This window comes from Salmo salar, chromosome 13, assembly GCF_965601325.2.
Source record: "Salmo salar chromosome 13, fSalSal1, whole genome shotgun sequence".
NCBI classification, from domain to species: Eukaryota; Metazoa; Chordata; class Actinopteri; order Salmoniformes; family Salmonidae; genus Salmo; species Salmo salar.
Window position 1 is genome coordinate 25039920 of NC_138303.1, and position 26272 is coordinate 25066191.

A 26272-nucleotide genomic window follows, 5' to 3' on the forward strand; every position below is an offset into this window, starting at 1 on the left:
AACATTATGTCATGTTACTAAACCAGTTCTGGTTTCATCCTCTCTGTCATACTCAAGGGTTAATTGATGTGATAAGATACAGTCGCCTCATCTCTTCCAGTGTCTTGTCATGTGACTGATATCCCTTGGAGAGAGCGCGTGCTCTGCATGTATGATAGACCTTTCTTGTAAAATAACTCTGACTTGATTATAGCTCTCACTGCTTGACTGCAAATTCTTGTCTCCCTCTTTGGCACAGGTGGCAATTAGACACTGTGATCATGTCTCTGTTTTGGACCGTACAGCATTGCATTATCCACCACTGCTTATCGTTAGTATTGTTATTATTTTTCTATTATTTCTCTTTCTTTCTCTCTGCATTGTTGGGAAGGGTCCATAAGTAAGCATTTCACTGTTAGTCTACACCTGTTGTTTACGAAGCATGTGACGAATACATTTTTTATCCTTAGAATTGCTAATCTCTTGCCTCTCCTCCAATGTATAGCCCTTGGCCAGATTTGCATAAAAAATGAGATCCCTTAATTGCAACCCTCTAGTAAAATATAAATAAATAAACAAACACATAATTACTGCTGCCATACAGATGAATATTCCCCATGATTAGTGAGTCTGTTTTTCTCCCGAGAATGAGTATTTTCTCCTTTAGGGGGTGTGGAAATGAATTATCTATTAGATATATAGAATAGAATTGAATAGAATAGAATATAATTTAATTGAATGGAATAGAATAACAACAATGTTTCAAAGCACCCAACTTCAGACAAAATAGTTTATAATATAATGGTATATCTCTAGATTGTATATCGACATAAAAATGTTACTCCCAGAGAGTGCTGAATGATCCATTCCTGCACATTTGGAGGCTCTGAAGAACACAATTAAAATAGCTGTCAGTGACATCTAGGGGTGGTGAGGGTTACACTGCATGTAGTTGAATACATCACCTGGTAAATACAATGACAAGGTTCGTGATAATAGCCTACACAACAGTGGAGGCTGCTGAGGTGAGGACGGCTCATAATAATGGCTGGAATGGAGTTAATGGAATGGTATCAACCACATGGAAACCACATCATTCCTGTGCTCCTGAATGATGCAGTGGTCTAAGGCACTGCATCTTGGTGCTAGAGGCATCACTACAGACCCTGGTTCTGTTCCCCGGGCGCCAACGTGGATGTTGATTATAGAAGCCCCCTGCACCTCTCTGATTCAGAGGGCCATGTGGAAGAACATTTCAGGTGTACTACTGACTAGGCATCCCCCTTTTGTCAGGGTAGACTGTCATTGTAAATAAGAATTTGTTCTTAACTGACTTGCCTAGTTAAATAAAGGATAAATAAAAAAAAAAACTGACCATTCAACCATTATTATGAGCCGTCCTCCCCTCAGCAGCCTCCACTGTTGCGTAAGCAACTATCCCTAATCTTGCCATGTATCTTACCAGGTGGTGTCCAACTGCATGCAGTGCACCCGTTCCCATCCCTAGATGTCACTGACAGCTATTTAAATTGTGTTCAATTCCATTATTATACCCCTCAGCAGCATCCAATGGTACACAAGGTACTTTGACTTGAAACATTTGCTTCACCTTTGCCTAGTAATGAAAGGAAAATAATGAGACTTTTTGCAATACCTTTATCCTATAATAATGACCATGCAGAGCCAAAAGTTGATTAAGATAGTTCAGTGACTGTACAAAATGACATTTTTGTACAGTGTTTATCAGATTGCCGTCCATTTTTCTGGGACAGGGTAAGTAAGCATTGCACTGTAAGGTCTACACCTGTTGTATCCGGCGCGTGTGACTAATAAGATTGTTTTTATGGAATATCAAATCTGCCGTTTCCAGCTACAATAGTCATTTACAACATTAACAATATCTACACTGTATTTATGATCAATTTGATGTTATTTTAAAGGACAAAAAAATTGCTTTTCTTTCAAAAACAAGTACATTTCTGTGACCCCAAACTTTGGAATGGTAGTGTACATTTTACCTCAATTACTTTTTTACTTATCTATTTGTTTCTTTTTTTTCCTTAAAACTGCATTGTTGGTTAAGGCCTTGTAAGTAAGCATTGCACTGTAAGGTCTACACCTGTTGTATTCGGAGCATGTGACAAATAACATTTGATTTGATTTAACTGAATCACGGCCAAGAAAGATAGTTCCCATTGATGGCCCCATAGGGAAGTCAAATTTGATCTTCTTAGATCCTCTACTAAGAGAATGTCACATTACAATGTACTTACAAGGCCTTAACCAACAATGCAGTTTTAAGAAAAAAAAGAAAAAAATAGATAATTAAATAAGTAATTGAGGTAAAGGTAGAGTTAATTAAAGTGACTATGCATAGATGACAACAGAGAGTGGCAGTGATGTGGAGAGGGGAGGGGAGGCAATGTGAATAGTCTGGGTAGCCATTTGACTAGATGTTCAGGAGTCTCATGGCTTGGGGGTAGAAGCTGTTTAGAAGCTTCTTGGACCTAGACTTGGCCCTCCGGTACCACTTGCCGTGCGGTAGCAGAGAGAACACTCTATGACTAGGGTGGCTGGAGTCTTTGACAATTTTCAGGGCCTTCCTCTGAATTCGCCTGGTCTAGAGGTCCTGGATGGCAGGAAGCTTGGCCCCAGTGATGTATTGGGCCATTCACACTACTCGCTGTAGTGTCTTGCAGTCGGAGGCCAAGCAGTTGCCATACCAGGCAGTGATGCAACCAGTCAGGATTCTCTCAATAATGCAGCTGTTAAACCTTTTGAGGATCTGAGGACCCATGCCAAATCTTTTCAGTCTCCTGAGGGGAATAGGCTTTGTCGTGCCCTCTTCACGACTGTCATGGTGTGCTTGGACCATGTTAGTTTGTTGGTGATGTGGACACCAAGGAACTTGAAGCTCTCAACATGCTCCACTGCAGCCCCGTCGATGAGAATGGGGGCGTGCTCGGTCCTCTTTTTCCTGTAGTCCACAATCATCTCCTTTGTCTTGATCATGTTGAGAGAGAGGTTGTTGTCCTGGCACCACAAGGCCAGGTCTCTGACCTCCTCCCTATTGGCTGTCCCTATAGGCTGTCCCTATAGCCTGTCTCGTTGTTATTGGTGATCAGGCCTACCATTGTTGTGTCATCGGCAAATTTAATGATGATGTTGGAGTCGTGCCTGGCCGTGCAGTCATGAGTGAACAGGGAGTACAGGAGGGGGCTGAGCACGCACCCCTAAGGGGCCCCTGTGTTGAGGATCAGCGTGGCGGATGTGTTGTTACCTACCCTCACCGCCTGGGGGTGGCCCGTCAGGAAGTCCAAGATCCAGTTGCAGAGAGAGGTGTTCAGTCCCAGGGTCCTTAGTTTATTGATGAGCTTTGAGGGCACTGTGGTGTTGAACGCTGAGCTGTAGTCAACGAATAGCATTCTCACATAGGTGTTCCTTTTGTCCAGGTGGGAAAGGGCAGTATGGAGTGCAATAGAGACTGCATCATCTGTGGATCTGTTGGGGCGGTACGCAAATTGGAATGGGTCTAGGGTTTTTTAGATGATGGTGTTGATGTGAGCCATGACCAGCCTTTCAAAGCACTTAATGGCTATAGATGTGAGTGCCAAGGGTCAATAATGTAGGTGCAGTCAAAAGTGTGCTTCCAGACCGGAACCCTGTCCCAGAATTGATGGACGGTCAGCTGACTGACTAGAGAGATGGAGTTAAGTCGGCATGCCACAGGGCCGCTAGCAAATCCAGAAGAAGAGGAATATTGGGACAGGAACAAGGAAAGGTGGATTTCGGAGGAGGAATGGAAGAGGAAAAAGAGGAAGAAGAGAATTGAAGAAGAGATTGAATCTTAAAATGATGAAGATGGCGATTAAAAGTGGAGATGGTGTGTCGAAGAAGACCGGGATCAAGTACAACAGAGTGAGATGTCCGCCAGACCGAGCTCTGGAGGTGAAATGGAAGTGAATGAGGGAGATTTAAGTGAGGTGGAAGGTGTTGCGAGGAGCTCAGAGCCCGAGCCTTGCATCGATGGACATGGTTATGATAAAGATGAGTTTGGCCCAGTGGGAGTGAGATTCTTGGAGAAAGTGGATCTAGGCCTTTTGGTCTATCCATATGTGGTATGAGGCTGGCTGGAAAAGATGTTGGGTACTGTTAAATGGGTGAAGGTAACCCGAAGTGGACTTGTGATGTTTGTTTCCATGCCACGCAACTCGGTCAAGATCTGTTTCTTACCTTGCTCTTAGGAATAAGGCACCATTGAAAGGAGTGATTTCTCGGGTAGCGTTAAGTGTGAAGGTCGAGCAATTGAAATTGAAGATTCCTGGTGTTTGTGACTCCCATCGTTTGGTGTGACACAGGCCAGGTGGGGAGTGTGGTGAAACAGAGGTGTCAGTCTGTCCTTTTAAGTTCTGAATCAGTCTTTACCTGACAAAGTCATGTTAGGATACATCAGTTATCAGCCGAATCTACTTCTGTGTTTTTGGTGCCACGTTTATGGTCATGTCGCAGAAGTGTGTTTGTAGGGAGATTCCAAGATGTAGAAAGTGTGCAGTAGGGCATGGGACAGAGGTTTGTGTAGTTTCGGTGGGAAAAGTTGTGTGTGTCAACTGTAGGGGTGCCAATGTTGCTGGAGACTGGAAGTGTCCAGTGCGAGAGAGGCAGGTTGAGGTGGCAAACCAACATGTAACCGCAGAGCTGCGTTCATTGACAATGATTATTGTATGAATGCAGTGTGGCGGCCAAGGCAAAGTTATCCTTTTATATTGTTTCGTTACCTCCTGACTTAATAGTGCTAATTTAACCTTTATACCTTGATGTTAAGTGATTGTTTCCTCTGTTTGTGTCTCGCCCTGACCTGAGAGAGACGTTTTTCTCTGTTTGGTTAGGTCAGGGTGTGACATGGGGTGGGCATTCTATGCGTTGTATGTCTATGTTGTTTTTTTCTTTGATTGGCCGAGTATGGTTTCCAATCAGAGGCAGCTGTCATTCGTTGTCTCTGATTGGGAATCATACTTAGGCAGCCCTTTTTCCCCACAGTCAGTTGTGGGGTCTTGTCTTTGTGTTGCATGTGTTTGCATGCCTAGCGTGTCGGTCGTTTTATTGTTTTTGCTGGTTCACATTTAAAATAAAGTATGATGAACCCAACTCACGCTACGCCTTGGTCTACCTTTAACGACGAACGTCACAGTTTGTTCCTAGACAAACCATCTTTCATCAGCTGTAACATTTCTCATCATTTGAAGGCTACAAAAGACCAACAAACCTGTTTCAATAAAAGGTCAAAAGACTACACTCTCCTTGTATTCTTGCAGACATACCTAATGTGTTACCTCCCACCCATCCTACCCAGACTTTAAGCTATTTTACAAATGTGTAGTGTGCCCGAACAGCCAAAAAACCCATTACCGAAGTCCAAAACGAACAAAAAAACGTCACAAAATGTCATCATGATATACGCACAATCTCTTCCGAAACTGTTTCGGCTGGGAAGCATGCGGAGGCCTTTAAGAGGTCTGTGTTTGATCTTCCTGAAGTATTTGCTGCAGTGGTGGCTGGTGGCACCTTAATTGGGGAGGACGGGCTCATAGTAATGGCTGGAACGTAATGAATGGAATGGTCTCCAGTCCATTCACTGCATTCTCTTCATTATCATCCCTCTCCTGTCCTGCCGCTAAAACCCTCATACATGCATTCATCTCCTCCCGTCTTGACTACTACAACTCACTACTCTCCAGCATCAACTCAAGCTTCATCCATGAGCTCCAAATGGTTCAAAAATCTGCAGCCTGACTCCTCACCCACACTAAGTCCTGGTAGCACATCACCCCTGTCCTCCGTGAACTCCACTGGCTACCTGTCTTCCAACGCATTGATTACAAGATCCTCCTTCTAACCTACAAAGCTGCCCCCTACCTCTCAGACCTTCTTCTCCCCTACCAATCCACACACACACTCCTTTCCACCACAGCAGGCCACCTTAAATCAGGTTCGTATCCTAAACCCAATCCGCCCCTTATCCTAAACCGGGTTCGTATCCAAACCCTCCCCATACACTGACTCATCACACTCTTTCCCTTCCTTGAGCCCACCCCTCTCTTTATTCATGTTTTTATTTGGTCTGTTTTGTTTTGACTTTGGGTCCTTGAAAAGTGCTATATAAGTCCTATTTATTATTATTATTATGAGCCATCCTCTCTTGCTCCCAGCTAATTTACTCAACTCGTCTAGTTGTAAGTGGTTGGGGCCAGCTATATTATGTTCCCATTTCTGTGTCAACCAACTCCATGGTTTAGATTGGCACTAATTAATATAAATGGGTGATCCATAGGACATGCATGTACTTAACTCAGTCCTCTGCTGGTGGTGACTGGTGAGAAATAGAGACAGAGAGGCTGGTAGTTAGAGGAAGAATTGGGTTACTGAAAGTCGTTTAGACCTGCGGACCTCATGAACAACAATCACAATTAATGATTCACTACTCACTGACTAATGCTGTACAGTGATCCTCAGAAGTCTGGGGTCAAAGAGAAACAGACATGAGTACAATCTGTGTTTTGAAACCACACTATAATTGCTTGTATCAGTAGAACTTTATGTATCAGTCTACCAGTAGTTGAATATCTTGAGATTGGCTACGCTAGGGGTATGGTAACCCGTCCCAGTCACACCTGTACATAATAGCCCTATTGTTATAACAAACATCCATAATTCACCTGATGATCAAACTGATTGAGCTCTCCCTCAATAGGCGGCTCAGCTGCATAGTCAAATCCAATTTTATTTGACACTTGCTTCCTGGATAACGGGTGTAGACTAACAGGAAAATGCTTACTTACAGGTCCATTTCCAACAATGCTGAGTTAAAGATAAGATAAATAATAAAACATGTACTAAAACAATTGTGACACGAGGAATAAATACACAGTGAATAACGAATAAAAAGAACGAGTGAAAATAACATGGCTATATACAGGGAGTAGAACATAACAAAATATATAAAGTATGTGTCAGTTGTGGTGGTAATGATACATACTGTAGGTTGCTGTATGTTGCTGGTGGGCTAAAAGCTGAGCAATGCTGCATCTTTAAGACAACGCGTCATCATCGCATCACATCCACTACTTTACTTTGTAAATGACGTCAACTGCCTCCCAGCCAGCATGCACGCTGCAGCTCTAATTATTTGTAATGGCTGGTATTTCTACATAATATTTGTTGAAATTACCTTTTATCCTAAACTTAGACGGTAGGGGAAGGTCTGCTGTATATTTTATCCAAGAGATTTGAAGGGTATTTGAATTAAAGGTGTCCATTTTTAGGAACCGGCCAAATGATCATAGTTATGCGGCTGCCGCTCTCCGTTATTGTCAGAAATTGAAACTAAGGTAACTATCAATGGTTCGAATGTTTGCTGAAGGAAATGGTTACAGTAGTCATGTTAGTTCATTGTAACGATTAGGTTACCCCGTGGTGATCACTCAGTGTCGGAAACGTTAGGATAATTGAGGATGGAAGAAATATACAATTATTGTACTGTAGGCTAGTTGGCTGTAACCGCTAACATATTTTATTTTGTATTTTTTCCTATTGATAATAGCAGTACCTGCAATCTATCTGGCTGTCGGAAATGGCGATTTTTGCGCTGAACACGCTATCAGTGTTTTTGTTAATATCAAGTTCAATTCACACCACAAGTGCCTCATCAAAGTTGAATATCCCCAAAGTGTTATTACCACTTGCCCGAAGCACCAGAATAAACTTCACATTGGAAGCAACTGAAGGCTGTTACAGATGGTAAGTGAATATCTGTAAAAAGAGATTATCGCTCCTAGAATTACCCGCTAGGAAACAGACAACTGTATTGCTTGGGTCCCCGCAGGTATCGTCTTTCATATCTACTCATAGGTCGTGTGGGACGCGTTGCAACATGAACTGTTACACTGCAGCATATAGTCAAGTAAATCAGGAAGATTTTGTTTAATGGAAAGTAAAGTTCTTTATTGAAGCTATAGTTTTGGGATGGATATAATCTAACACCCATGACCATGCATTGAAAATAACCTACTTGGGATCATGCCCACCGTGAGCCCCAGCCACATGCACCCCATGTCAGGTATCCGCTAGAGCAGGGGTTCCCAAACGTTTTCACTCAGGCCCCCCTTCCTGCGCACGCCACTTCTATTTTTATGGGCACCCTCTTGTCGGGTGAGAGAATTTTGCAGGTTTAAAGCTTATTTCCTGCAATTCTACACATTTTGCTATGTGGTGCAGAGAACATTTTGTGGGTTATATCTTTTCTTTAAATTCTATACATTTTGCCATGTCTAATGTTTATTCGTGTTATATTTGAATGACTTAAACATTACAACAAAAAACGTTAATGACATGGGCTAGTTGATATGGACATTTCTGACAAGTTTATAAATAGCTCTCCAAGGTATATAATGACTGACATGACAAGAGGAACTGATGATGCACTACCCAATTTTGAAATGGCACCTTGTACGTTCTATTACAACTTTGAAGAGTGAGTTGAAAGTTTGGGAACCACTGTGCTAGAGTGTGATGGTCAGTGGGACATGTTCAGCTCTCTGCCTGGTCTGCACAGTGCACACAAACTCCCATTCAGAGCTGACGGTACAAGTTTATAAATACTCTATCAACTTTGTCTTTCATTTTAGAATCTGTGCCTCATCAATCATACATTTCCTGTCAAAACAGATTTTATTCTTTCCTGTCATTAGATAACAGCTTCCAACATGTCCTTGGGCAAAATCTGTTTTCTTAGACCGATTTATGCTCACCAGGTTTTGCTGAAGAGGACAGAAAGCAACCAGATGAAAGCAAAATGCATTTGTTTTGAATAAATACAAGTATTTATATATAAACTTAGATTGTCCCTGGAGTGTCTAAATACAGTACCTTTTCGTACCTCCAGGTCTTCCACCAGACCAGAGGTGGCCAGCATCGAGGCTGTAGAGGCTGACCTCAGCCGACAGTGTTCCCAGAGAGCTGTTCTCCAGGCCTGCTCCACACATTCCTCCAGACTCACCAGCATCATACTGGCTGAGGATGTCGGTACGTAGAGCAGGGCTTTCTAACCAGGTGTAGTAGGACCCCTGGGGGTACTTGGCCTATCCACAGGGGATACATGAGGACTCATGAAACCACAGGCTTACTGGTAAAATTCACATGAGGGGGTACATCAGGGGAACTCTGTGCAGAGCAACAACAAAAAAGGTTGGGAACCACTGGAGTAGAGTACCTGCTTGGATGAAGAGAGAACATCTGCTTATTTGGTGTCAATGCAAATGTCAGTTTATTGTGGCTAAGCTTTTGGTCAAATAGCCTTTGTGGCCTTTTTGAAGCAGCATTACATGAGGCTAACATGAACGGGTGAAGTGCTACTACTTGCTCATCAACTAGTTCATGAGGGTCGAATTGAGATAAGAGCTGTATAGATTCTCTGAATTCTTAATGATAAGGACTTGTTATGCTTCGGTCCTTGGAAGTTGAGGTGATTTAGCCTAAAGGCTTCAGCAGACAATCTACTCAGTGTAGTGCACAAGTCAGCCCTATTAACTATATGTTGAAACATTTCCCTTGATTAGCTGAATCAGGATTGGTAGTGCTGGGTTAGAACAAAAAAGTACATCCCTGTGGGGCCCAGTAAAAGGAATGAAGAACACTGGTTTACAGCATTGTGTAATAGTGTAAATCAGCGGTTTACTCCAATGCTATAGACGGGTTGGGTGTTTAGCAACTATGGGGCAAAACAGACGGGGTTGGCTTAGATTGTTGACAACATGTGAATTATATTTCATCTCCAATGTTTATTGAGAACATTAATACATTTGTACAATGAGCACTTGTTCTCTCTCAAATACATTGTTACATCAAATTTTAGCTACGTCTAAAAAAAGTAAAATAATGGAATTAAAAAATATTAGGAGGAGCAATGTCGGAGTCCGGAGTGCATCTATACATACTTTTGGTCATGAATGTGTATGTCGACACTTGCTCGTTGAACATCTCATTCCAAAATCATGGACATTAATATGGAGTTGCTCCCCCCTTTGCATTAAATAACAGCCTCCACTCTTCTGGGAAGGCTTTCCACTAGATGTTGGAACATTGCTGCGAGGACTTGCTTCCATTCAGCCACGAGCATTACTGAGGTCGGGCACTGATGTTGGGTGATTAGGCCTGGCTCGCAGTCGGTGTTCCAATTCATCCCAAAGAGGTTCGATGGAGTTAAGGTCGGGGCTCTGTGAAGGCCAGTCAAGTTCTTCCACACCCATCTCGACAAACCATTTCTGTATGGACTTCGCTTTGTGCACAGGGGCATTGTCATGCTGAAACAGGAAAGAGCCTTCCCCAAACTGTTGCCACAAAGTTGGAAGCACACGATTGTCTAGAATGGCATTGTATGCTGTAGCGTTAAGATTTCCCTTCACTGGAACTAAGGGACCCGAACCATGACTAACAGCCCCAGACCATTATTCCTCTAACATCAAATGTTACAGTTGGCACTATGCTTTTGGGCAGGTAGCGTTCTTCTGGCATCCTCCAAACACAGATTCATCTGTTGGACTGCCAGATGGTAAAAAGGTGATTTATCACTCCAGAGAATGCGTTTCCACTGCTCCAGAGTCCAATGGCAGCAAGCTTTACACCACTCAAGCTGATGCTTGGCATTCCGGATGGTGATCTTAGGCTTGTGTGCAGCTGCTCGGCCATGGAAACTCATTTCATGAAGCTCCTGACAAACCGTTCTTGTGCTGACGTTGCTTTAAGAGGTAGTTTGGAACTTGGTAGTGAGTATTGTAACAGAGGACAGACTATTTTTACGTGCTTCAGCACTCGGCGGGCCCATCCTGTAAGCTTGTGTGGCCTACCACTTTGCGGTTGAGCCGTTGTTGCTCCTAGACATTTTCACTTCACAATAACAGCACTTACAGTTGACCGGAGCAGCTCTAGCAGGGTAGAGATTTGACAAACTGACATGTTGGAAACGTGGTGTCCTATGACCGCACTGTTGAGTCACTGAGATCTTCAATAAGGTCATTCTACTGCCAATGTTTGTTTGTCTATGGAGATTGCATGGCTGTGTGCTCAATTTTATACACCTGTCAGCAATGAGTGTGGCTGAAATAGCCAAATAGACTAATTTGAAGGGGTGTTCACATACAGTCGTGGCCAAAAGTTTTGAGAATGACAAATATTAATTTCCACTAAGTTTGCTGCTTTAGTGTCTTTAGATATTTTTGTAAGACGTTACTATGGAATACTGAAGTATAATTACAAGCATTTCATAAGTGTCAAAGGCTTTTATTGACAATTACATGAAGTTTATGCAAAGAGTCAATATTTGCAGTGTTGACCCTTCTTTTTCAAGACCTCTGCAATCTGCCCTGGCATGCTGTCAATTAACTTCTGGGCCACATCCTGTCTGATTGCAGCTCATTCTTGCATCCATCATTCCTTGGGCATCCATCATTCCTTCAATTCTGACAAGTTTCCCAGTCCCTGCCGATGGAAAAACATCCCCACAGCATGATGCTGCCACCACCATGCTTCAATGTGGGGATGGTGTTCTTGGGGTGATGAGAGATGTTGTGTTTGTGCCAGACATAGCGTTTTCCTTGATGGCGAAAAAGCTCAATTTTAGTCTCATCTGACCAGAGTACCTTCTTCCATATGTTTAGGGAGTGTACCACATGCCTTTTGGTGAACACCAAACGTGTTTGTTTCTTCTTAAGCAATGTCTTTTTTCTGGCCACTCTTTCGTAAAGCCCAGCTCTGTGTAGTGTACGGCTTAAAGTGGTCCTATGGACAGATACTCCAATTGCCGCTGTGGAGCTTTGCATCTCCTTCAGGGCTATCTTTGGTCTCTTTGTTGCCTCTCTGATTAATGCCCTCCTTGCCTGGTCTGTGAGTTTTTTTGGGCGGCCCTCTCTTGGCAGGTTTGTTGTGGTGCCATATTCTTTCCATTTTTTAATAATGGATTTAATGGTGCTCCATGGGATGTTCAAAGTTTCAGATTTTTTTTAAACCCAACCCTGATCTGTACTTCTCCACAACTTTGTCCATGACCTGTTTGGAGAGCTTCTTAGTCTTCATGGTGCCACTTGCTTGTTGGTGCCTCTTGCTTAGTGGTGTTGCAGATTCTGAGTTTTTTCAGAACAGGTGTGTGTATATATACACTGAGATCATGTGACTGATCATGTGACACTTAGATTGCACACAGGTGGACTTTATTTAACTAATTATGTGACTTCTGAAGGTAATTGGTTGCACCAGATCTTATTTAGGGGCTTCATAGCAAAGGGGTGAATACATACAGTGGGGGAAAAAAGTATTTGATCCCCTGCTGATTTTGTGCGTTTGTCCACTTACAAAGAAATGATCAGTCTATAATTTTAATAGTAGGTTTATTTGAACAGTGAGAGACAGAATAGCAACAAAAAAATCCAGAAAAACGCATGTCAAAAATGTTATAAAATGATTTGCATTTTAATGAGGGAAATAAGTATTTGACCCCTCTGCAAAACATGACTTAGTAATTGGTGGCAAAACCCTTGTTGGCAATCAGAGGTCAGATGTTTCTTGTAGTTGGCCACCAGGTTTGAACACATCTCAGGAGGGATTTTGTCCTACTCCTCTTTGCAGATCTTCTCCAAGTCATTAAGGTTTCGAGGCTGACGTTTGGCAACTCGAACCTTCAGCTCCCTCCCCAGATTTTCTATGGGATTAAGGTCTGGAGACTGGCTAGGCCACTCCAGGACCTTAATGTGCTTCTTCTTGAGCCACTCCTTTGTTGCCTTAGCCGTGTGTTTTGGGTCATTGTCATGCTGGAATACCTATCCACGAGCCATTTTCAATGCCCTGGCTGAGGGAAGGAGGTTCTCACCCAAGATTTGACGGTACATGGCCCCGTCCATCGTCCCTTTGATGCGGTGAAATTGTCCTGTCCTCTTAGCAGAAAAACACCCCCAAAGCATAATGTTTCCACCTCCATGTTTGACGGTGGAGATGGTGTTCTTGGGGTCATAGGCAGCATTCCTCCTCCTCCTCCAAACACGTTGAGTTGATGTCAAAGAGCTCCATTTTGGTCTCATCTGACTACAACACTTTCACCAGTTGTCCTCCGAATCATTCAGATGTTCATTGGCAGACTTCAGACGGGCCTGTATATGTTTTCTTGAGCAGGGGGACCTTGCGGGCGCTGCAGGATTTCAGTCCTTCACGGCATAGTGTGTTACCAATTGTTTTCTTGGTGACTATGGTCCCAGCTGCCTTGAGATCATTGACAAGATCCTCCCGTGTAGTTCTGGGCTGATTCCTCACCGTTCTCATGATCATTGCAACTCCACGAGGTGAGATCTTGCATGGAGCCCCAGGCCGAGGGCTATTGACAGTTCTTTTTTGTTTCTTCCATTTGCGAATAATCACACCAAATGTTGTCACCTTCTCCCCAATCTGCTTGGCGATGGTCTTGTAGCCCATTCCAGCCTTGTGTAGGTCTACAATCTTGTCCCTGACATCCTTGGAGAGCTCTTTGGTCTTGGCCATGGTAGAGAGTTTGGAATCTGATTGATTGCTTCTGTGGACAGGTGTCTTTTTTACAGGTAACAAGCTGACCTTGTGAAGATTCTGGAGGAAACGGGTACAAAATTATCTATATCTACAGTAAAACGAGTCCCATATCGACATAACCTGAAAGACCGCTCAGCAAGGAAGAAGCCACTGCTCCAAAACCGCTATAAAAAAGCCAGACTACGGTTTGCAATTGCACATGGGGACTAAGATTGTACTTTTTGGAGAAATTCCCACTGGTCTGATGAAACAAAAATATAACTGTTTGGCCATAATGACATCGTTATATTTGGAAGAAAATGGGGAGGATTGCAAGCCAAAAAACACCATCCCAACCGTGAAGCATGGGGGTGGCAGCATCATGTTGTGGGGGTGCTTTGCTGCAGGAGGGACTGGTGCACTTCACAAAATAGATGGCATCATGATATCTGATATCCAAAAGTTCTTTCCAGCTGTGTGTAATATTGCAAAGAACATTCTAGGCTAATAAGGTGAGAAATAACAAAAAAAAGACTGCAAAGTTGCTTAGGAGCATCTTCACCTCAAAACAAGACATGGTATCAAGAACAAGATAAAACTAGCTGAAATAAGCCACCTACAAATCAAATCCCCACATGGCAGCTTCTTGTCATTGTTGCTAGCTCTCTGGCCATCCAGAATTACAACAACACCCAGACTTCTGCCACGTTGTACAGCCTGATACTGAATGTAGCCCAGGACTCATCACAGCATGACCTATCAAACCTCAGCAGAGTTAGCCACAACTGATTCCTGACTTTTTTTTTTATATTCACTTCTGGTTCTGTAGATGTCTCAAATGTTGATACAGTACCTGTGTATGTGACTCGTTTCCCCTCTCCACAGTAACGGGACAGGTGCTGCGCTGTGATGCCATCGTGGACATAATCAGTGAGATCCAGATAGTGTCCACCACCAGAGAGCTGCACCTGGAGGACTCGCCATTGGAACTGAAGATCCACGCACTGGACTCTGAAGGTGAGTGTTCAAGGATACACTCTTACTTATGTTTTATTTGACAGTTTGTGTCAGTGGTTCTCTTTTGGTCAACAAAGACCTTTTTACATTGGCATGTGCTGTCATCATAACACCTACCTATGTAATAACACTGTATTACTCTAACATTGTATCATAAAGTCCTGATTCCACTTATGTGTTTTTTTTACAATATTGCTATGTATCAACATGTCAATACAATGTTACTAGAGTAATTACAGTGTGCCTACAGAGATATAAGAACAACTGAAAAGTGCTACCCACTTCAGTATACTGCGTAGAGAGATCCACATTGTTGTGTGCACTAGTGATGATTGTGATGTCGTGAGGCAGGCCTTCCATGTCGTGAGGCAGCTGTTAATTTCCCTGTTTGTTCTGTCTCACTGGTTTCATTATGGCCAGGCACAGACACTCTTTTACATGAGCTGGCGCCACAACCTGATTCTCTTTGATGACAGCCCCAAAGCCGCATTGCATTTCGGTGTTTGTTTTGGCCTTGATGTGTACTACGCTCAGAGCTGTCAAATGGAATCGCTAAAATATCGTGTTGAGAGGATTGCTGGTTTTGTTTGGGCTTATGTGACTGCAACCTTTAGGGACTTGTCAAACTAGTGTGCTCTATTTTCAGTCTTGTCCACATTGATTTATCCTTTATATGCGTAAACAACAATAGTAATTGTGTGATGTTGGGGATGCAGGGTTGTGTTCCAAACAAAATCATTACAATTGTGCTTGGTTTACTTCTGCAACGGCACAGCTAGGAGAGCTCATCAAAGCTGTTGAAGACTCTTCTTGGAGTCATAAGTGCATTTAAAGGACTTTACTGCACTCTTTGTCATTTATTTGATCTAATGTTGCACCTACCCCACATTTTCCAGGATTTTCTTTATCAACAAATGCTGCAAAAAGTACAGTAAATGTAAAATAGACATGAATTCAACAGTGTAGTGTTTTGATTCAGTCTTGTCAGGTAAACTGTTGTCCTCACCTTTGGTCTAATCATTTTCCCATAATCTCCAAACTGTTCCCTTTTAATTCCTACCATGCTTTTCATATTTCTTCTGTAAGAAACATTTCAATTTAGCCCTATCCATATAGGCCAATTCTTACGAGTGTAAATGGTTAAGTCCTTTCAACACTTCACATCAAATTCACAAGACAATGTTTTGCATGTCGCATGTAATATATATTTTTAATTGAAAATTAAATTGGGCCATCTACATTTTTATGTACATTAAATCAAATCCCAAGCAATGGGCGCATATGTTAAGCCATGTCTCTAACCCCCAAATTGTTAATTGTGCAGGAAACACCTTCAGTAGTCTGGCGAGCTTGGTGTTTGATTGGACCATAGTGAAAGATGCAGACATGGATGGTTTCCCTGACTCCTACACCTCATTACGGTGAGTTCCTCCACGTTGCCATGCATTCAACCCTGGAGAAAGGAGCCTGCCTGTAGGAGTGAACGTAAAAGTAGATGGTCAACAACGTCATTATAACAACAACTGGTTTAAGGATGGCAGTTCAATGCAAAGTCAATCTAACCTGTGATTTATCAGGTTATTTGAATACATTTGTATATGATTTGCCTTGTGCCAGAATAGTATATGATAGACCTCAGGTTATCTTATCACAAGTTCAACATATTACGTAGGTTAATTGTAAGATGTCAATTTGTCACTGTCAATAATAGGCTTGTTATGCATTTTCCATCCCTCAAGGGTTCTTAAATTCTCTGAGTCTACTTACACCCCCTCTGGTTACATCTCTGAGATGGAGAGAGTGGGGAAACAGGGAGATATCATCTTGGTGTCAGGACTGAAAACGGGCCACGCTAAGCTCAAGGCGAAAATACAAGAATCGCTGTATAAGGTATTCCGTTTAATAATTTCCTGAATTTCTTACCTTGTTCTTGAAGTAGTCTGTGGAGATGGAATATCATACTCTATAGTTAAGAATCAAATACTGGCTCAAGGACTGCAATCAGATGTATTTTTAGGAGCGAGGGACAGGAACATCAGAGGAGTAGAAGAACTTTAGCTCCTTTTAAAATAGTTTCCTTCGATCATCTCAGCTCGTGGCTGGCAGACAGCAGCCCTCCAGGGGTATAGACGGCTATAAATAACAGGCTGACTTGCGTTACTGTGATGTCACAGCTAGTAGAGTTAGTCTAGCCATCTGGACCGTCGCCAGGCGATGACCTGTTTGCTATGAGGTCACCCGTCTGAAAATAAAAAACCTCCAGGGTCATAAGATGGACCTAATATTAGTCAGAGATGACAGAACCACTGTGGGATGTTGTAGAACAGTCAGTTATAGGTAGCCTAGCTGTTAAGTGTTGGGCCAGTAACTGAAAGGTTGCAGGTTTGAAAGCTCGAGCCGACTAGGTGAACAAATCTGCCGACGTGCCCTTGAGCAAGGCACTTAACCCTAATTACTACTGTTAGTTGATCCGGATAAGTGTCTGCTAAATGACTGAAATGTAAATGTAATGATGCAAAATATGATTGCAAAGTTGACTAAATCAAATTGTATTTGTCACATGCTTTGTAGACAACAGGTCTAGAGTAAAGGTGAAATGCTTACTTACGGGTCCATTTCCAACAGTGCAGAGGTAAAGATTAGATAAAATAGAAATAGTGATACGAGGAATAAATACACAGTAAATAACGAGTAAAAATGACATGACTATATACAGTACCGAGTTGATGTGCAGGGGTACGAGGTAATTGACGTAGCTATGAACTATACATATACACTACTGTTCAAATGTTTAGCATCACTTAGAAATGTCCTTGTTTTTGATAGAAAATCTAATTTGTTGTCCATTAAAATAACATCAAATTGATCAGAAATACAGTGTAGACATTGTTAATGTTGTAAATGACTATTGTAGCTGGACACTGCTGATTTGTTATGGAATATCTGCATAGGCCCATTATCAGCAACCATCACTCCTGTGTTCCAATGGCACGTTGTGTTAGCTAAAGAAAGTTTAGCATTTTAAAAGGCTAATTGATCATTAGAAAACCCTTTTGCAATTATGTTAGCACAGCTGAAAACTGTTGTTCTTATTAAAGAAGCAATAAAACTGGCCGCCTTTAGACTAGTTGAGTATCTGGAGCATCAGCATTTGTGGGTTTGATTACATGCTCAAAATGGCCAGAAACAAAGAACTTTCTTCTGAAACTCGTCAGCCTATTCTTGTTCTGAGAAATGAAGGCTATTCCATGCTAGAAATTGCCAAGAAACTGAAGCTCTCGCACAACGCTGTGTACTACTCTCTTCACAGAACAGCGCAAACTGGCTCTAACAAGAATAGAAAGAGTGGGAGGCCCCAGTGCACAACTGAGCAAGAGGACAAGTACATTAGAGGGTCTAGTTTGAGAAACAGACGCCTCACAAGTCCTCAACTGGCAGCTTCATTAAATAGTACATGCAAAACACCAGTCTCAACTTCAAAAGTGAAGAGGCGACTCCAGGATGCTGGCCTTCTAGGCAGAGTTCCTCTGTCCAGTGTCTGTTCTTTTGCCCATCTTCAATTTTTATTGGCTAGTCTGAGATATGGCTTTTTCTTTACAACTGCCTGGAAGGCAGAGGATGGAGCATTCATCAACCTGTACGGCATGATGAGGTACTCCGTCTTCCACTTGTCTCCCTCCCGGATACGCACCAGATTGTAAGCGCTCCTGAGATCTAGTTTGGTGAAGAAGCGCGCCCCGTGCATTGACTCAATCGCCGTGGCGATAAGAGGTAGCGGGTAACTGTACCTCAGTGATCTGATTTCGGCCTCGATAGTCAATACACGGGCGCAGACCTCCCTCCTTCTTCACAAAAAAGAAACTCGAGGAGGTGGGTGAAGTGAAGGACCGACTGTACCCCTGACGCAGGGATTCGGAGACATGTTTCCATAGCCGCCGTCTCCGCCTGTGACAGGGGATACATGTGACTCCTGGGAAGTGCGGTGTCTACCAGGAGATTTATCGCACAATCCCCCCCGTCGATGGGGTGGTAATTGAGTCGCCTTCTTTTTGGAGAAGGCGAGAGCCAAATCGGCCTATTCGGGGGGAATGTGCACGGTGGAGACCTGGTCTGGACTCTCCACCGTAGTAGCACCAACAGAAACCCCATAACACCTCCCCGAGCACTCTCGCGACCACCCTGTGAGAGCCCTCCATTGCCATGAAACAGTGGGGTCATGACAAGCTAACCATGGTAGGCCTAGCACCACGGGAAACGCAGGACAGTCAATGAGGAAGAGACTGATTCTCTCCTTGTGCCCCCCCCCCCCCCCCCGCGTCACCATGCCCAGAGGAGCGGTGGCCTCCCTAATCAACCCTGACCCTAATGGTCGACTGTCTAAGGCGTGAACTGGGAAGGGCATAGCCACTGGAATGATGGGGATTCCTAAACTATGGGCGAGTAAAGGTGATATTTAGTTATTTTATTTTTTTCATAATTTGCTAGAATTTCTACATATCTCTTTTTGCTTTGTCATTAAGGGGTATTGTGTGTATTATTATTTATTTTTTTATTCTCAATTGACTCCATTTTAGAATAAGGCTGTAACGTAACAAAATGTGGACAAAGTGGTCTGAATACTTTCCGAATGCACTGTATAGATATGAGATCTCGGGAATCGCCCATCAATTTTTTTTAAATCAAGCTGATTTTTAGGCCATATTGCCCAGCCTTAGGACGATGGTGGTCTGCTTGAAACATGTAGGTATTATAGACTGGGTCAGGGAGAGGTTGAAAATGTCAGTGAAGACACTTGCCAGCTGGTCATGCTCTCAGTAGGCGTCCTGGCAATCCATCTGGATCTGTGGCCTTGTGAATGTTAACCTGTTTAAAGGTCTTACTCACACCGGCTTTCTTATCAGCGTTAGTGTCCCGCTCCTTGAAAGTGGCAGCTCTAGCCTTTAGATCAGTCCGGATGTTGCCTGTAATCCATGGCTTCTGGTTGGGATATGTATGTACAGTGACTGTGGGGACGTTGTCATCGATGCACTTATTAATGAAGCCGGTAACTGATGGGGTAAACTGCTTAATGCCATCGGATGAATCTCAGAACATATTCCAGTCTGTGCTAGCAAAACAGTCCTGTAGCTTAGCATTCGCTTCATTGGACCACTTCAGAATTGAGCGTGTCACTGGTACTTCCTGTTAGAGTTTTTGCTTGTAAGCAAGAATCAGGAAGATAAAGTTATGGTCATATTTGCCAAATGGAGGGAGAGCTTTATGTGTTTCTGTGTGTGGAGTAAATGTGATCTAGAGTTTAGATTAAACATTTGATTAAAGGCGTACCTTTGAGGGTTGGTCGCTATTGATGGCGTGTGAATCATACTGCAATGGAGTTGGTCTGGTTTCTTGATGTAGCAAATGGCATGTGCCGTTTGTACGCCGTGCTTTAACTATGATATCCACCCTTCACAAAGAATGTAGGTGCAGCAGAGGTGAAACTGCTGATTCTGGAGAACATCCTGCTGAGCCCTGCATGTGATGTCTACCTGCTGGTGGGCACATCCATCCAATACAAGGTCCAGAAGATCAGACAGGGAAAGATCACAGGTGGGTCTGAACTTGCACTATACAGTCAAGCATATCATTCTATGCATTTACAAATCCAATGATGTATCGACAATAGTCACAAAAAAGGGTGTCTAGAAAAGTATTGAATTGTGTCATTGGATACAGTAATGTAGTATCAAGAATGATTAGATGGTATTCATATCACAGTTCAGGGTGTATACTGTCCATCCCATCTATGTAAGAAATAGTTAATGAAGACAAATCATGAAGAGCTGACCCAGGGTAATGTGTTCCAGAGATCTCCATGCCCTGTGATCAATATGAGCTGTACCTCCAGGACGGTGTGGCTGGTGCTGATGGAAACACTGACCTGGCTGTGGCTAGTCTGGACCAGAGCACCTCCACTGTTAACGCCCTGCAGCTGGGACACATCAACGTGCTGCTGGATCACAAGAGTTTCCTTTTTAAGACAACATACACTTCATATGATCTTGATCAGTTTAGGTCTGAGACTCCTCTACAGTGCTATAACATTAGTTGGTAATTAGCAGCATCTAAAACAAATATAAAAAAAATATATATTGGGTAGTGCATCAGCAGTTTTCCTCTTGTCATGGCAGACCTTGGAGAGCTATTTATAAGAAATGTTCAGATCAACTAGTCCATGTCAGCTAATGTTTTTAAGCTAGGTTTTTTAGCCCATTGATTTTGTTGTAATGTTTGAGTCACTCATGGCAAAATGTGTAAAATTGCAGAAAGTTAGCTGTAAAAAATGATACCTGCCCCATAGCAAAATGTGTAGAATTGCAGGAATTTAGTTTTTAAATGGCAAAAAATAAATGTGCATAGGATGTTCCCCGATGATGGAAGGGGGACCCGTCTGAAAAGTTGGAGAACCACTGGTTTATTTTAATGTAATGACATACAATGGTGTGTACCATGAATGGTGTGTACCATGAATGGTGTTCATGTAGGGATTCATGATTAGGTAAGTTGAGTGTTCCGTTCTCTCATATCGTTCTCAGTGGCTTGCAGAGACGGGCAGTAATATAACAGGACTTGACAGTCTGGGGGGGAACATGTCTAGCTAAAGCTCACTACTTAAGACTTATCCCAGCAGGTTGTATTGTGCATTTGACAAACACAAGATTTAAACTGTGCTTAAAATGGTCCCTGTATGCCTCTCTTTGTATAACCTAACTTTATTGTCCTTAACAATTGCTCAGGCCTTCGCATGCAAAGGGTGTCTCGCATGCCCAACGGGACTCTGTATGTTGTGGAACCGGTATACTTGGGTATGGCTGCATGCGTTTTGTTCATCCTTGTGCATTAGTGAAGCATTTAAAGTAAACCATTGTCAGTTATTGAGTGATTTCTGAACTACATATCCTGTTTCAGTTCAAATTATAACCTGTTTTACCAGGATTGAAGATGAATCCTGTAGAGAGCTGGGTTCTAGAAACAGGACGAGTGTATAATATCCTCATCGAAGTGTTTGACAAGTCAAGCAATAGGATTTACTTATCCGATGTAAGTAAGCTCAGCCTAAGTTGTCTTAATTCTACACCATTGTTTGTTATGTTTGTCAAAACACTGTCGCACTCCCTCTTATAAAATGGAAACTAGATTTTTTTTGTTAAATAGTTTGGCATATCCCTCTTGATGTCTAATCAACTGCAGACTGAGCTATAGCTGGGACACATTCAAATACTGGAAAGGAAGATTTTGAATTTTTTATGGAGTTTCTATGTTATCATCTCAGCCAGATTGTATGCACTGTCCTCTCTTTAATGGTTAGGTTTTTTCCACACTTTTAGAGGTCCAATGCAGCTTTTTTTTATCTCAATATCAAATGATTTCTGGGTAACAATTAGATACCATACTGTGTATGTTTTCAATTAAAATGGTCAAAAATATACAAAAATGCCTGCACAGCAATGAGCAATTTCTCAAGCAAGAATTTTGCTAGGACTGTCTGGGAGTGGTTTGAGTGGGGTGGGGGAAAAAGGAAAATGACCTGTGGTTGGCAGAGAGGTTTCTTAATGGTCTAACTAATTTACCGGCTGGTGATGTTCCCAGGCACGCCAAAACTCCAGAAATTGAGGCAGTCTTTTCAAACGGCTCTTACATTAAAAGGGCGTTATCATAATTTTCACAATTTCAGTATTATTCCAACCTAATAGTGTGGAAATGTATATAAATCGTAGGAAAATCACGCTTTTAGACTGCACTGGGCCTTTAAAACAGTTGTTCACTCTCTCATTCCCCTCTGTATTTTTAAGTGCTACTATCTTGATTGTTTGTGCTTGCAGAACATCAGGATCGAAGCTGTGTTTCCAGATGAGTACTTTGAGATTCTAGAGTCCTCCCTGAATGGGTCCTACCACCGTGTCAAGGCTTTGAACAACGGGCTAACACTAATTGATGCTACACTCAAATCTGTAGTGGATCATGTGAGTTTTGTAGAAACCTTGGATTAGTTTCTTTGCAGATTTTTTATTAGTTGTTATCTTACTTTAATACTTTATGCTATCTTATAGAATTGTGAGAGATCATGATCATTAGTTAGAAACAGCCTGGCTATGTCTTAACAAGGTTGTGTTTGTGTTCTAGGATGGAGGAGTCCATGAGCTGGCAAACCCAGTCCACAATGAACAGGATGTAGAAATCTACAATCCCATAGTCCTCAGTCCCAGTATCCTCACGTTTCCATGGCAGCCCAAGGTTGGAGCCTACCAGTACACAATACGGGTATTTGTCCCTGTTAAATACAACATATGTTCACTGTTATTTCTGTTGGAACTCATGCTGAAGAATCTCTCACATCAGCCACAGTGAATTACACATCACTTCCGTCAAGTTCTGTGTTTGTGTATAATATTTTATATTTAGACATTTTGTGAATCTTCTTTCGCTATTTCTTATAACTACCTACTAATTTGTATAAGGCCAGACACTGACTTAGAATGACAGATACAAGTTAGAGTGTCTCTTGAACTTGATGTATTGCAGACTCTGTGTCAATATTTACCCATGTTGCATTGTGTCCCAGGCAGCTGGAGGCAGTGGGAATTTCAGCTGGTCCTCCTCTAACCTAGCCGTTGCCACGGTGACAGTGAAAGGAGTGATGACGACCGTCAGTGACATTGGCGTCAGTGTGGTATACGCCCATGATGTCCGCAACCCAATGCACTATGGAACGATGAAGGTGACCGTATAGCCCTCCCCTAACTCATTTTACAGGATGTGAAGGATCACTGGTCAATGCAGTGAATTGTATAGTTACATATCTTACATCTTTATCAACTGTACTAGTTAGTCGTTGTTAACATGTTTCCAAACATTATACGTCAATGAAAATAATTAAACAAATCCATAGAAAATGAAGAACATTGTCTGGACTTCAGCTGTTTCTTCTGACCTGTCTCACTGTCCTCTTAACCCCCACACCCAGGTGTACGTGGTGGAGCCCGTGGGGATGGATTTCTCTCCCTGCCCGGTGGAGGCCCGCGTGCGCCTTGCGCTGGAGCTGCCCCTCCGGATCTTTGGCCTGCTAGGGGAGGGGGGAGGAGAGGAACGGGTGATGCTGAGCGACTGCAGCCACATTGACCTGCAGGTGGAGGAGGAGAACCAGGGGGTGTTCCAGCTGCTGGAGGGTGAGAAACGCCCCCACGCTTGGGTCATAAAACTCTGACAGTACTGTACCTGTGGCGGCAGGTAGGCTAACAGTTAAGAGCGTTGGGCCAGTAACCGAAAAAAGTTACGAGCCGACTAGGTGAAAAATCTGTCTGTAGCCTTGAGAAAGGCACTTAACCCTAATTGCTCTGGATAAGAGCTTCTGCTAAATGACAAAAAAACCTGTAAATGTACCTAGCTGGGGGGCAGAGCCTTCACAAAGACCCTCTGTAGTGTTCAGTTTATCCTTCTCATATTGGCAATATGGTTTTAATTTCCCTCAAAGCTCTCTTGATCCACGGAAGAACATAAGATCTACCACTTCAATTGCCTTCCTTGATATATGTTATTGCTTGCCTGGGACATATTGTTGTCTGTGTTGGATAAGAGATGTTGGATAAGAGATGTGTATGAAAGATGGCAGAATTTGGTCCTCTAGGACTGGGATTGCAGCCATATGACTCTCGCTCTCTCTTTCTCCCCCTCCCTCCTTCCTTCCCTACAGGTAGACTGGCTCCAGGGCAGAACCACTGCAGTGGGGTAAGGGCCCAGGCTCTAGCCACAGGATACACAGCCCTAACGGTCAGCTACACCCACGGCAATGTCTACCTCAGTGCCAAGATCACCATCGCTGCCTACCCACCACTCAAAGTGAGTCTATGCCCCTGTACCTGTACCTGAGGGCATGGCCTATTCACACACATGGATTTCATATTGGTTTACTTAAATCTTTTCCCCTATCGAAGGGACACAAAGAAACTTAAGGTTAAAGGGGTAATCTACCCCCAGATATAAAAATCATGAAACTCCTGTCAATTTGGTGAAAACCTTTGTTCTGTCAGTGGGTAAAATAAAACATTTCCCCATGATTTAACTTCTAAGTGGTGCATCTGTGAAAATCTGGACACCGTCTAGGAATGTGTCATAGCTACATAATTGTCGTTGCTGGGGGGGGGGGGAGAATCACATTTCAGGCTTTTAAAACGATTACCTGCACTCCAGATCGCCAAATCAGCCAATAGATGGTATGGGCATACTGTCTAGAACACATCCGTCCGTTTTCAAGACAAGGTACATATTTCTCTTCGATGTGCTCAATCTAAAATCTTTCTCCAAGTACCATGTCGCAATGTGCTCTGTCTGTGGGAAACTGAGATATTACAGAAAGGAGGAGATGAGAATCTCATTGGGCAAAGAAGGGAGAAACTTCCCACCCAACTGACTGTCGACCCATCACATTCATGTTGTCATTCTTCGTCACACGGTTGCTAAGATAATCGTCATGCAATCCCTTCTCAAAGTCAGGGTATGAGTTGAGGAACCTGATTATTGTCCTCGAAAGTACTTAATGTCACGATTCCAAGGCTATACAATATTACAGAGAACAAGTTATTTATCTCACGTCTTGGAAAATATTTGCAATGTTGTACAACTTGTGCCCTGAATTCATGCTATTGTTCAGTTTTTGAGCTAATGCCCAATTGACTCCTTGAAGGAGTGCTCTCCTTGTCCCAGAATCACCCAGAATGCACTGTGAGGCCCATTGATGACTCATGGGTAAAGTACACGATGGGCGTTAGTACGTTTCTGATGGAGTTTCCCATCTCCTCAAAAGTATCTTTGTGGGAAAGCAACATTACTGTGCTCTTGCACTGGGCAGAGATGCCGTTTATAGCTCAGTAGCAGAGAGAAACTGCAAGTTGAACTCCGTGATTAAGACTCCTAAATTGATAGTGCAGTTTTAGACGATTTTTATAGCTAAGCTAGCTACTTCACATGCTGATATTTACTTTGGTATTATTGTGTGTAGCCATCTTTTTCTAGCTAGATAGCAGCTAGCCCAGAGAGAGCATTGCATTGTGGGTTATGTAGTAGACTTGAGCTGCACCAGATTTCCCAAAGCGATTTTCACGTTTCTACTTGCATTGTTATAATGATAAAATGAAACATTTGTTCACAAAAAGAGTGTTATTTAAAGGAAAATTCCAATCAAAAACTGTATTTTGGTATTTGTTTCATTAGTCTATTGTTGACATGGTCCCAAAATGTTTTGCTTGTCAGCAATCAAGTTTTCAAGATATGTAACTTTCAAGATACAGCAATCATCCCCGTATAATGGATTTTGCATCATAAGACTCATCATAAGATTTCTCTGTTTCCTACTTTTGTATTTGTAAAAAATGCACCTACACACCCTGATGAGTGGTCCTTTACCTGTGCTCTGTTGTGAATGATCCTGTCTAAAGTCTACCCAATGATCTTCAGTCACTCTCCTCGCCAACTCTCCCCGGAGCATCAATTAGCCTTTCTCTTAATCAGCAAGATTGGGACACACACACACACACACACACACACACACACACACACACACACACACACACACTTTCACAATACAACACACACTTTCTTTATCTCTCTGCAATCAGTACAGAAGAGCAAGGATGAGCTAGCATTAAATAACCTCTTCCTGGGT

At 42.7% G+C, this 26272-nt stretch overlaps 1 protein-coding gene across 2 annotated transcripts in view; it reads left to right on the forward strand.

The window, feature by feature from the left end:
• Positions 1–7117: 7117 nt before the first annotated feature.
• The window catches only part of LOC106566759 (nuclear pore membrane glycoprotein 210), a 48314-nt gene continuing 29159 nt past the window's right edge, over positions 7118–26272 (forward strand). The window contains exons 1-15 of one of the 2 annotated variants that reach the window (XM_014135123.3): positions 7118–7364; positions 7577–7773; positions 8918–9057; positions 14443–14574; positions 15899–15995; positions 16314–16464; positions 20031–20163; positions 20421–20579; positions 21351–21419; positions 21548–21654; positions 22437–22577; positions 22738–22875; positions 23177–23332; positions 23579–23780; positions 24305–24450. In XM_014135123.3, the coding sequence (XP_013990598.3) occupies positions 7607–7773; positions 8918–9057; positions 14443–14574; positions 15899–15995; positions 16314–16464; positions 20031–20163; positions 20421–20579; positions 21351–21419; positions 21548–21654; positions 22437–22577; positions 22738–22875; positions 23177–23332; positions 23579–23780; positions 24305–24450 (1938 nt within the window). In that variant the 5' untranslated portion in view covers positions 7118–7364; positions 7577–7606. The remainder of the gene's footprint in view (positions 7365–7576; positions 7774–8917; positions 9058–14442; positions 14575–15898; positions 15996–16313; positions 16465–20030; positions 20164–20420; positions 20580–21350; positions 21420–21547; positions 21655–22436; positions 22578–22737; positions 22876–23176; positions 23333–23578; positions 23781–24304; positions 24451–26272) is intronic. The other variant, XM_014135124.3, reaches the window with a different exon arrangement.